Source organism: Hyla sarda, chromosome 3 (assembly GCF_029499605.1).
Source record: "Hyla sarda isolate aHylSar1 chromosome 3, aHylSar1.hap1, whole genome shotgun sequence".
NCBI lineage: Eukaryota > Metazoa > Chordata > Amphibia > Anura > Hylidae > Hyla > Hyla sarda.
In genome coordinates, this window is record NC_079191.1 from 330,534,250 (window position 1) to 330,547,298 (window position 13,049).

General features: G+C 37.7%; 1 protein-coding gene across 1 annotated transcript in view; it reads right to left on the reverse strand.

Annotated features, from left to right (window-relative positions):
- CCDC170 (coiled-coil domain containing 170) overlaps positions 1–13,049 on the reverse strand; it is a 110,287-nt gene that overhangs the window by 26,655 nt on the left and 70,583 nt on the right. Inside the window, exon 8 of the mRNA XM_056563360.1 lies at positions 12,000–12,317. Coding sequence (XP_056419335.1) covers positions 12,000–12,317 — 318 coding nt within the window. The remainder of the gene's footprint in view (positions 1–11,999; positions 12,318–13,049) is intronic.

Below are 13,049 nucleotides of genomic sequence, written 5' to 3' on the forward strand. Positions count from 1 at the left end.
AAATACTGTGGAAAAATATTGTAGGGAATTAAAGGGGTACTCTGACACTAAACATCTTATCCCCTATGAAAAGGATAGGGGATAAGATGTTATATCGCAGGAATCCCGCCGCTGGGGACCCACGTTTTTCAGCTGCACAGAATGAGGTTCGCTCTGTGGCTGATGACGGGCGGTGCAGGGGATGGAGTATCGTGACATCACGGCTCTGCCCCCCTCATGACATCACACCCCGCCCCCTCAATGCAAGTCTATGGAAGAGGGGGCGTGGTATCCAACATCTTATCCCCTATCCATTTGATAGGAGATAAGATGTTTACCACCGGAGTATCTCTTTAACCCCTTAAGGACCAAGCCTATTTTTATCTTAACCCCTTAAGGATTTTCCGTTTTTGCACTTTCATTTTTTCCTCCTTACCTTTAAAAAATCATAACTCTTTCAATTTGGCACCTGAAAATCCATATGATGGCTTATTTTTTGTGCCACCAATTCTACTTTGTAATGACATAAGTCATTTAACCAAAAATTCTACGGCGAAACAGAAAAAAAAATTATTGTGAGAAAAAATTGAAAAAAAAAACGCCATTTTCTCACTTTTGGGGGCTTCTGTTTCTACGCAGTACATTTTTTTGTAAAAATGACACATTCCCTTTATTCTGTAGGTCCATACGATTAAAATGATACCCTACTTTTATAGGTTTGATTTTGTTGTACTTCTGAAAAAAATCATAACTACATGCAGGAAAATTTATAAGTTTAAAATTGTCATCTTCTTTTTTATTTTTCTGCATATGGGGCAGTATGAGGGCTAATTTTTAGCGTCGTGATCTGAAATTTTTAGCGGTACCATTTTTGTATTGATCGGACTTGTTGATCGCTTTTTATTCATTTTTTTCATGATATAAAAAGTGACTAAAAATACACAATTTTTGTGCGTATGCCATTGACTGTGTGGTTTAATTAATTATATATTTTTATAATTTGGACATTTCTGCAAGCGGCGTTACCCCATATGTTTATTTTTAGTTTTATTTACACAGTTGTTTTTTTTAAATGGGAAAAGGGGGGGGGGGTCAAACTTTTATTAGGGGAGGGGTTAAATGATCTTTATTCACTTTTTTTTTTGCAGTGTTATAGCTCCTATAGGGGACTATAACACTGCACACACTGATCTTTTACATTGATCACTGGTTTCTCATAGGAAACCAGTGATCAATGATTCTGCCGCTTGACTGCTCATGCCTGGATCTCAGGCACTGAGCAGTCATTCGGTGATCAGACACCAGGAGGCAAGGTAGGAGACCCTCCTTGTGTCCTATAGCTGTTCGGGACACAGCGATTTTGCCGCGTCTAAAGGGTTAATAGCACGCGGCACCGCGATCAGTGCTGCGCGCTATTAGCCATGGGTCCGGCCGCTATGACGCAGGGCCACGTCGTGGCCCCACGTTATAGAAAGGGAAAGGACTCAGGACGTACCGGTACGTCCTTGGTCCTTAAGAGGTTAAAGGGGTACTCCCTTGGAAAACTATTTTTTTGTTAATGAACTGTTGTCAGAAAGTTAAACAGATTTGTAAATTACTTCTATTTAAAAAAGCTTCCAGTACTTTTTAGGGGCTATATACTATAGAGGAAATGCTTATCTTTTTAGATTTCTCTGATGTCATGACCACAGTGCTCTCTGACCTCTACTGTCCATTTTAGGAACTGTCCAGAGCAGCATATGTTTGCTATGAGGATTTTTTCCTGCTCTGGACAGTTCTTACAATGGACAGCAGAAGTCAGCAGAGAGCACTGTGGTCATGACATCAGAGAAATCTAAAAAGATAAGAATTTCCTCTGTAGTATATAGCCCCTAAAAAGTACTGGAAGGATTAAGATTTTTTAATATAAGTAATTTACAAATCTGTTTAACTTTCTGGTACCAGTTGATTTAAAAAAAAAAAAAGGAGTACCCCTTTATGGACCGGAGCATTTTTTGCACATCTGACCACTGTCACTTTAAGCATTAATAACTCTGGGAAGCTTTTACTTATGAATTTGATTCCGAGAATGTTTTTTGTGACATATTCTACTTTAACATAGTGGTAAATTTTTGTCGATATTTGTATCATTTCTTGGTGAAAAATTCTAAAATTTCATAAAAGATTTGAAAATTTCGCATTTTTCTAACTTTGAAGCTCTCTGCTTGTAAGGAAAATAGACATACCAAATAAATGATATATTGTGTCACATATACAATATGTCTACTTTATGTTGCATAATAAAGTTGACATGTTTTTACTTTTGGAAGACATCAGAGGGCTTCAATGTTCAGCAACAATTTTCCAATTTTTCACAAAACTTTCAAAATCGGAATTTTTCAGGGACCAGTTCAGCCTTGAAGTGGATTTGAGGGGTCTTCATATTAGAAATACCCCAAAAATTACCCCATTACAAAAACTACACCCCTCAAAGTATACAAAATGACATTCAGAAAGTTTGCTAACCCTTTAGGTGTTTCACAGGAATAGCAGCAAAGTGAAGGAAAATATTCAAAATCTTTATTTTTTACACTAACGTGTTCTTGAATTTTTACAAGGTGTAAAAGGAGAAAAAGCCCCCAAGACATGTAACGCAATTTATCTTGAGTAAGGAAATACCTCATATGTGAACTTAAAGTGCTCTGTGGGTCACTAGAGGGCTCAGAATCGAAGGAGCGACAATGGCATTTTGGAGAGTGAATTTTGCTGAAATGGTTTTTGGGGGGCATGTCAGCAAAAAACAAAAAAACAAAACATGGCATAATATTTTGGAAACTACACCCCTCATGTGTTTGAGGACTTTTTGAAAAAGTCAGATGTGTAAATGAAAAAAACATTTATTTCACTAAAATGCATTTTTTCCCCAAATGTACCATTTTTACTAGAGATAATAAAAGAAAATGCCCCCCAAAAGTTGTGACTTCTGAGTATGGAAATACCCAAAGTGTGGAGGTCAAAGGAGCCACATTTGGCTTTTTGAAAGCAAAATTTGCTGAAATGGTTTTTCAGCAAAACGACTAAAACTAAATCCTACATGGCTGACAAATGATGTTAAAAGAGCAATAAACAACAAAAAAATAGCCTTCAAAAAATTCAAATCTGATGGGTCAGCTATAACATTTAAACAGTACAAAGAGCTTAATAAAAATCTGTAAAAATGTAATAAAAACAGCAAAAATTCTAAACGAGAGACAGGTGGCCAAAGAAAGCAAAACTAATCCTAAATATTTTTTTAGATATATAAATGCAAAAAAACCAAGGACAGAGCATGTGGGACCCCTTAATAATGATAATGGGGAGGTTAGGTATAGGTGAAAAATACCCCCCAAAATTTGTAAACCCATTTCTTCTGAGTGTGGAAATACCCCATGTGTGGACGTAAAGTGCTCTGCGGGTGCACTACAATGCTCAGAAGAGAAGGAGCCATATTTGGCTTTTTGAAAGCAATTTTTTTTGGTGGGCATAAAGTTGGAAGTGAAAATGAAAAATTATATTTTTTTTCACTAAAATGCTGGTATTACCCTACAAGGTAGGGTAATAGGAGAAAAAGCCTCCCAAAATTAGTAGTATGGAAATACCCCATATGTGGATGTAAAGTGCTCTTTGTGCGAACTACACTGCTCAGAAGAGAAGGAGCGCTATTGGGCTTTATGGAGAGAGAATTTGTTTGGAATGGAAATCGGGTGCCATGTGCGTTTACAAAGCCCCCCCGTGGTGCCCGAACAGTGAAACCCCCCACATGTGACCCTATTTCGGAAACTACACCCCTCACGGAATGTAATAAAGTGAGCACTTACACCCCACTGGCGTTTGACAGATCTTTGGAACAGTGGGCTTTCATGGATCACTGTTCATAAAATCTGTCAGACACCAGTGGGGCGTAAATGCTCACTGTACCCCTTGTTAAAGTGAAAAAATACAAAATTTTCATTTTCACATCCAACTTTAATGAAAATTCTTCAAACACCTGTGGGGTGTTAAGGCTCACTATACCCCATGTTACGTTCCGTGAGGGGTGTAGTTTCCAAAATGTCACATGTGGGTGTTTTTTTTTGCTTGTTTTTTGCATTTATGTCAGAACCACTGTAACGATTAGCCACCCCTGTGCGCATCATCTCAAATGTACATGGTGCTCTCACTCCTGAGCCTTGTTGCGCACCTGCAGAGCATTTTACATTCAAATATGGGGTATATCTGTATTACAAATGTTGGGGGGCTTTTTTTCCTTTTACGTCTTGTGAAAATGAAAAGTATGGGGCAACACAAACATGTAGACCCCAACTTTACCTTTTCATAAGGGGTAAAAGTAGAAAAAGCCCCCCCAAAATTTGTTAGGCAATTTCTCCTGAGTACGGAAATACCCCACATGTGGCCCTAAACTGTTGCCTTGAAATACGACAGGACTCCGATGTGAGAGAGTGCCATGTGCATTTGAGGCCAAAATTAGGGATTTGTATAGGGACAGACCCAGATGCAACATATAAATTTGCTTCCAATACCAAAATGACCCTACGGCAGTGTTTCCCAAACACGGTGCCTCCAGCTGTTGCAAAACTCCCAGCATGCCTGGACAGTCAATGGCTGTCCGGAGCAGTAAAGGTTTGCTATGTGGATTTGTTCCTGATCTGGACAGTTCCTGACATGGACAGAGGAATCAGCAGAGAGCACCATGGACAGACAGCTGAAAAGTAATGGAAGGATTAAGATTTTTAAATGGAAGTAATTTACAAATCTATTAAACTTTCTCGCACCAGTTGATTTTAAAAAAAAATTCCACAGGAGTACCCCTTTAAGACATGCATGAAATGTTAGTTGCACCCAATGTGGAAAGTTTTTATTGTAGAGAGAAGCTACCAGGGGTCAGTGTAAGGAATGGGGGGGGAGGGGGGTAATTGTGCACAGCCATGTTAATGTTCATAGCTAGGTGGAAAGATCATAGGGGGAGATTTATCAAGGGATTTAGTGTTTTTTTGTGCAAAAGTCTTTTGTGGGTAAACAAAAAATACCAAGTCGCAAGTCTAAGTCTGGTCAGACCTGGCTTACAAACTTGCTTTTGACAGCGTTTTTAAAAAGTGACTTTTTGTGCAGCTCCGCTCCCCAGCACCCACTCACATCTACCACCCCTGCCCACAAACTGTTGCGACTACAACTCCCAGCATGTCCTAACTATAGGGGCATTTTGGGAGTTATAGTCCTGCAGTAGCTAGCGGGTGGGTGGTAGATGTGGGTGAGTGGCTGGGGAGCGGTGCTTTACGAAAAGTCGCACGAAAAGTCGCAAGTGAAATGCTTCTTACGAACCACTCTTTTGTTGCCCGGGCGGTGTGTTTGGGATCATTGTCATGCTGAAAGACCCAGCCACGTTTCATCTTCAATGCCCTTGCTGATGGAAGGAGGTTTTACGTTCAAAATCTCACGATACATGGCCCCATTCATTCTTTCCTTTACACAGATCAGTTGTCCTGGTCCGTTAGCAGAAAAACAGCCCCAAAGCATGATGTTTCCACCCCCATGCTTCACAGTAGGTATGGTGTTCTTTGGACGCAATTCACATTCTTTCTCTTCCAAACACGACGAGTTGAGTTTTTACCAAAAAGTTTTACTTTGGATTCATCTGACCATATGACATTCTCCCAATACTCTTATGGATCATCCAAATGCTCTCTAGCAAACTTCAGATGGGCCCAGGCATGTACTGGCTTACGCAGGGGGACACGTCTGGCAATGCATGATGTGAGTCCCTGGCGATGTAGAGTGTTACTGATGGTAGCCTTTGTTAATTTGGTCCCAGCTCTCTGTAGGTCATTCACTAGGTCCCCCGTGTGGTTCTGGGATTTTTGCTCATCGTTCTTTTGATCATTTTGACACCACAGGGTGAGATCTTGCATGGAGCCCCAGATCAAGGGAGATTATCTGTGGTCTTGTATGTCTTCTATTTTCTAATAATTGCTCCCACAGTTGATTTCTTCACACCAAGCTGCTTGCCTATTGCAGATTCGGTCTTCCCAGCCTTGTGCAGGTCTACAATTTTGTTTCTGGTGTCCTTTGACAGATCTTTGGTCTTGGCCATAGTGGAGTTTGGAGTGTGACTGTTTGAGGTTGTGGACAGGTGTCTTTTATACTGATAACAGGTGCCATTAATACAGGTAATGAGTGGAGGACAGAGGAGACTCTTAAAGAAGAAGTTACAGGTCTGTGAGAGCCAGAAATCTTGCTTGTTTGTAGGTGACCAAATACTTATTTTCTATCATAATTTTCTATCATATTTTTCTCATTCTGTCTCTCATAGATGAGATATACCTATGATGAAAATTACAGGCCTCTATCATCTTTTTAAGTTGGAGAACTTGTACAATTGGTGGCTGACTAAATTCTTTTTTCACAGCTGCGACTTGAGATGGGGTTACAAAGTTGTGTTCTGAAGTAATTTATTGGTTTTTGCTTATATGTGCTAAAAAAAATTGTATTTAAAAGTGATTTATTGGTTTTTTGCTTATGTGCGCCAAATTTATCAACCCCCTGTGATAGTATGATAAATATGTCACACATAAGTTCATAAATTGCGGGTAAATATATTAATCTCCTCAATCCACTCTTTGGAAAATAGAATCAATGATTTAGAGCATCTTGCTACGTTAAGTCCAAGATGGCTTATATTTGCGCAAAAAAAAAAGCTCTTGCGGCAACATTTTTGGTGTAAAGGAAAAGTACGCAGTTAATAAATCCATGCGTACTATAGATGTCACTCCAAGGTACCCCGATTAGGCCACATCTGGAGGACATGCTCTACCAAAACGAGCGCAAAAAAATGCGCAAAAAAGGGCGTGCGCAAAATTTTGCGCAGAAAAATACACACAAAACAGGGGTAAAATCTTTCATACATATCCCTTAATGTGTCTATGCTATACTATGAAATAAAAACAGCTTCTTCATCTTTACATCCTGCATTGCCACCTACTGGAATTTAGTTTTACCAACAGTGTAAAGGAAGGAGCTATATTATATTTTACACTGCATATTATTGAAATAAAGAAACATATGCTGTACAGCTCTTTATAAGCAATGAGAAAACTCTCTAGCATATACCAGCTACATACAGCAATTTAACCAATTAATGACCACGCATTTGTATTCGTTTTCTCATTGTTGCATTAAAAGAAATGTAACTTTTTTATTTTTCTCTTGACAACACTGTGTGGGGGCTTATTTTTTGTGGGTACCATTTCTGATTAAAATGACTTTTTGATCACAAAATACTACAAATTTCTTACAAAACAAAGCAATTCTGGCATTGTTAACAGCATTTTACAGTGTAAGTGGTTAGAGATTTTAATTATATTTTTTAAACCTTTTTTTATTTTAATACCCCGCCCCCCCCATAATACACAGATAGACCAGTTACCACTCATGATTTGACCACAAAATCTAAAAGGTATAACCTGCCAAAACCAGTTGTTTCTCTGTTCTTGGCAGTCCATGACTGGGTTTACATTATTACAAAACGGACATATTTTTGCATTTGTATTACATATACAAGTCCCGCAGGTCTGGTATTGAGATATGAGATATGACAGCTATCAGTCTGGGTCATCAGACAGTGTAGTAAGGCCAGGACTTGCGGTCATAATACACAAGTGTGAATGTAGTCTTAAGTTCGTATGGGAGAGCTGAAGAAAAAATTCTGATTTACTATATCTTCAGTGGTAAAACGTATTTGCAATTACTGATGTGGAATAGTCTATGAGAAACAACAGCTCTGTAACAAAGTAGTAGGCCGTGCAAACTCAAATTGCCTATACAGATTGCGTTACTACAAAGTTCTAAATTACCTCTTAAAGTGAAATCCACACAAGAGTTATGTGTACAGACCTTCTTAATATAAAGTTTCCAAAGTTGAGTAGTTGCATACAAGCCTAAGATCACCATGCACAATGTCTAGCAATTAGCTGAACCAGTGTAAAGCATGCCAACACTGGACTATGGAGCAGTGGAAATGTTATCTGAATATTCATATTTCTCTGTATGGCAGTCTGATGAACAAATACTTTTTATATTCATATACTTTGAGGCAACAGTTTAGGGAAGACCTCTACCTGTTCCAGCATGACTGTGCTCTGAACAAAGTCCATAAAGGCATGGCTTGACAAGTTTGGTGTTGTGAACCTCAAGTTGCCTGCACAGAGCCCTGAACTTAATCCTCAAAACACCTTTGTGAAAAAATTGGAAGGCCAAATGAGAGCCAGACCTAACTTCAATGCCTGACTAAACACATGCTCTGTTGAGCACAAACATCCACATACATACTCCAAAATACTATAGAGCCTAGTATAACTGAAAAAATGGAGGTGAACTCCACATTAACACACATGTTTTTGCATTGGCACAGCGAGCTGTGTCTTGCTAATTATACGGCCCAAAAAGGAATCAATATATTTAATAGTATGATATCGGACATCTTGTGTATACTGTATAGACAATGTCTAAGTTTTACTGAAGAACGTTGTAGTCATTAGCATCTGTGAGCATTCCAGATTTGAACTGTGACCTTGTTCTAAGCAGTGCTAGCCTTGTGTCTATTTTATTGTAACTAACAATTAATTACCCATGTGACCACACACAGAGAGAGATTCACACGTCTATGTGAAAGAGACCTCCATGGTATTCTTATCTCTCCAATAAATTTGGATGTCTAGGTAGGCCCCAGGATGTCTATGAGAATCCAGGTTTTAATTTCATATATATATATATATATATATATATATATATATATATATATATGTATTTATATATATACAGCAACAGAAGAATGCAGCAGCACACTGCCAGCACAAGATTATATTATTAAGATTATATCCTATTGCTGGCAGTGTGCTGCTGCATTCTTCTGTTGCTGTATATCTAGCCTGGTAGTGTGCACCTGCAGGCCAGGTCCATATAATAGTTTGGTATCAACTAAAGTGCTGGCTGACTTATTCTTTGTCTGTATATATATATATATATATATATATATATATATATGTCAAAAATAATCCCTGAATTTATCATTTAGGGCTCCATATTTCAAGTGTGGAATATGGGTTTAAGACCAGTTATTGACAGTTAACCCTAAATGGTAATGATGCTAATTGCCTATACAATAGCACCCCCTAGTGGATGGGTAGTTGTCATTACATGAATCAGAAATGCATTCTGGGTAATATAGTGATGTCATAGTGATTACCATATGTACAAGCCCAACCTACATTCATTGGGGAATTCCAATTTAGGGAGGTGTGTCTAACTAATTAAAAAGTCTGGTAAACCAGATGTTAGGGACTGTGGAGAACACAAAAACACACAAAGGAAGAGAGACAAGAGAAAAAGAAAGACAGAAAGACTGAGAACTCTCTCCCACCAACAAGGTGGAAAAGCCATGTGAGATCCCAGCAATCCAGACTGATCATATGGTACCAGACCAATAGCTATCCATGATGATGAGATAGACCGTTCAGTTTTCCTAGGACCATAAACAAGGTTCTTACAGAGACTTGGTAAGAGACACAAAAATGGTATTCCATTTAATTAAGACTAATTTGGATAATGTGGATGGAATTCTACCATTTAGATTGGCAAATAATTTAATTAACCTCTTAAGGACTCAGGGCATACCTGTACTCCCTGAGCCCGATCCCGATAGCCCAAGCCCCTATCTGACTGATCCCTGCAAAGCTATGGCTTTGCAGGGATCAGCATAGGAGATCAGTGTGTGCAGTGCTATAGCTCCCTATGGGAGCTATAACACTGCAAAAAAAATGTGAAAAAAAAAGTTAACAAAGGTCATTTAACCCCTTCCCTGATAAAAGTTTGAATCACCCCCCTTTTCCCATAAAAAAAACCAGTGTAAATAAAAATGAACATGTGGTATAGCCGAGTGCGTAAATGTCCGAACTATAAAATGATATAATTAATTAAACCGGACGGTCAATGGTGTACGTTCAAAAAAATTCCAAAGTCCAAAATAGCGTATTTTTGGTCACCTTTTATATCATAAAAAAAATGAATAAAAAGCAATCAAAAAGTCCCATCAACACAAAAATGGTACCGATAAAAACATGAGCCCTCATACCGGCCCGTACGCGGAAAAATAAAAAAGTTACAGGGGTCAGAAGATGACAATTTTAAACATACATTTTCCTGCATGTAGTTATGATTTTTTTCAAAAGTGCGACAAAATCAAACCTATATAAGTAGGGTATCATTTTAACCGTATGGACCTACAGAATAAAGATAAGGTGTGACCAAAAAATGCACTGCGTAGAAACGGAAGCCCCCATAAATTACAAAATGATATTTTTTCTTCAATTTTGTTGCACAATGATTTTTTTTCCGTTTGACCGTGTATTTTTGGGTAAAATGACAAATGTCACTGCAAAGTAGAATTGGTGGCGCAAGAAATAAGCCATCATATGGATTTTTAGGTGCAAAATTTAAAGCGGTATGATTTTTAGAAGGTGATGAGGAAAAAATGAAAATGCAAAACGGAAAAACGCTGAGTCCTTAAGGGGTTAAATAAAATAATTGATTATGTTCATATTGAGATTATAGTATTAGGATGTTCTGTATTATAGATTCTAACCGCAGAAGAGTCTATTTTCCAGATCTGTAATAAAGCATTGAATGATTACTTTAGATATTGATAGAACTCCTATACTCACCAAGCTAAGTGTTATAAATATATTTCCCACACAGGAAACTTGTTTCAAATTGTTCCTCCTAAAATATAGCCTAGCGAGATCATAAAATTCTGCTATTTGTCTTAATGTCTTACCAAGATCCTGTATAGAAAATAGTCCGGAATAGGGTGAAAGTATACCATAGTTCTTCCATGTTTATATCCTTAGATGGATTTGCCCATTCATGGAATCATGTGATTTGTAGTTGGTTAGAAGGGGGCAGGGAGTGTATTTAGCATTCCATATTGATGTCTATGATTGATATTGCTCATCTTGATATCATAAGGTTTCCTCTGGACACAGTGATATGTAACCTTTTTCTTATATGATATTCCTAACCTAGTAGTTTTTGATTTATTGTAACAAGTTACTTACTACTCACATGTATTGTTCTACTATATGTAGTCAATTAACAAGCCTGTAATGTTTACTAATATATTTAATTGATATTCATTTGCATATATCATTGTGTTTATTACTCATTTATGTTTATAACCTTATAACCAATAAATCTGCATACTTTTATAATACCTGTGTATTATTTGTATATTACAAAACTACATCCTTATGCATTAAAGGGGTACTCCGGTGGAAAACATTTTGTAAATGAAACTGGTGCCAGATAGTTAAACAGATTTGTAAATTACTTCTATTAAAAGATCTCAATCCCTTTAGTACTTTTTAGCAGCTGTATGCTAGAGAGGAAATTCTTTACTTTTTGAATTTCTTTTTTGTGTTGTCCACAGTGCTCTCTGCTGACACCTCTGTCTGTGTCAAGAACTGTTCAGAGTAGCATAGGTTTGCTATGGGGATTTTCTCCTGCTCTGGACAGTTGCTGATACGGGCATCAGGTGTTAGGAAAGAGCACTGTGGACAACACAAAAAAGAAATTAAAAAAATTAAGATTTTCCTCTGTAGCAAACAGCTGCTAAAAAGTACTGAAAGGATTAAGATTTTTTAATAGAAGTAATTTACAAATCTGTTTAACTTTCTGGCACCAGTACATTTTTAAAAAAAAAGTTTTCCACCGGAAAAAGAACTTGTTGATATCTGAGGAAATAGTCAGACTCAGATGTGAATTGTATTGATTGGCTTTGTTTACAATTCACCAAGTCATAATTTTGATATTTTAATAATTTTCAAAATTTTTCATAACTAATATTTTTATGTCCATGATGAATAATTTAGTTATTACCGCACGACAGCTGATATAGATATTTGTAAATATATTACACAAAACAAGACACTACAGATGTTTAAACAAAAACTTACAATTTGTTTGTTTTCTGTCCTGTGGCACAAGTCATGTATTTTCTCCAAGATGGCTTCTTCTTTTGGTTTCACAGTTGTAGTGTCCAGTCCTAAAGATGCAGCAACTTCTTCCTTGAAAGATTCATGCAGGCTTTTTGTCGCTTTGGCTTCTCCCAAACTGTTCTTCAGTGTCACATCCAGTTCAGTAGTGCTCTTCTTCACCTGGTTTAGCGCTTGTTTGCTGGCCTCCCAGGCTCGATGTGATGCATTTAGCCTTTCTGTAAGTATTTTAATCTCCTTTTCAAGTACATCTTTGTCATCAGAAACACTTTCTAAATTCTGAAATAAAGAACAGAAAGACACAAAACATTTTTTAATTATAATTTTTTTTTTATAACATAACATACGGCAAGGTTTTCTCTTACAGGAGATACTACTTTCAAGCTCACTTTCATCACAAATGCAGATTGTACAATAGAGGAAAGAGACATGCAATTGTTTTTTTGTGCCCCTAGTGAACAGTTAACTTATATTCATACTATTCAGGAGGGTCTGCCCCTAAGAACTTTAATGCATGCCCATGGACTTTGCAACACCAGCTACTGTCTGAGATGACCATTTTTGCATCCTTTTTTGGAAGTGCCCATTTGCCCCAGTGTGGTTGGATGCCCTGGAAAACAAGCTCAGAGACTTTTTCCCAAAAGCAGACTATTTTATGCATTATTACCAGATAATTCACAGTTTGGGCTATCGAGGTGATTTAGTACCTTATAAAGTGTTATAAAGGCGCTTTGTGGCATGCAAGGAAACATCTGATTATAAACTTGGAGAGGATGTCTTTACAGGACTGCCATAGGCTGGTCCACCAACATTTAAAAGTTTCTCTTCTCCTTCCTCCTGGTGTGTCGGTCTTTTAATAAAGCTTTGGGTCTGTGAATTCCCTTCCTTTCCCCTTTTTCATGTCATTTTCCTCGTAACGCCAGCCTGTTATTTACTTGTCGTTTGAAGTGTAAAGCTGTATTAGAATGTTGTGAACTTGCATGCAGCGCGTGTGATGTATAGTGTAGAGTC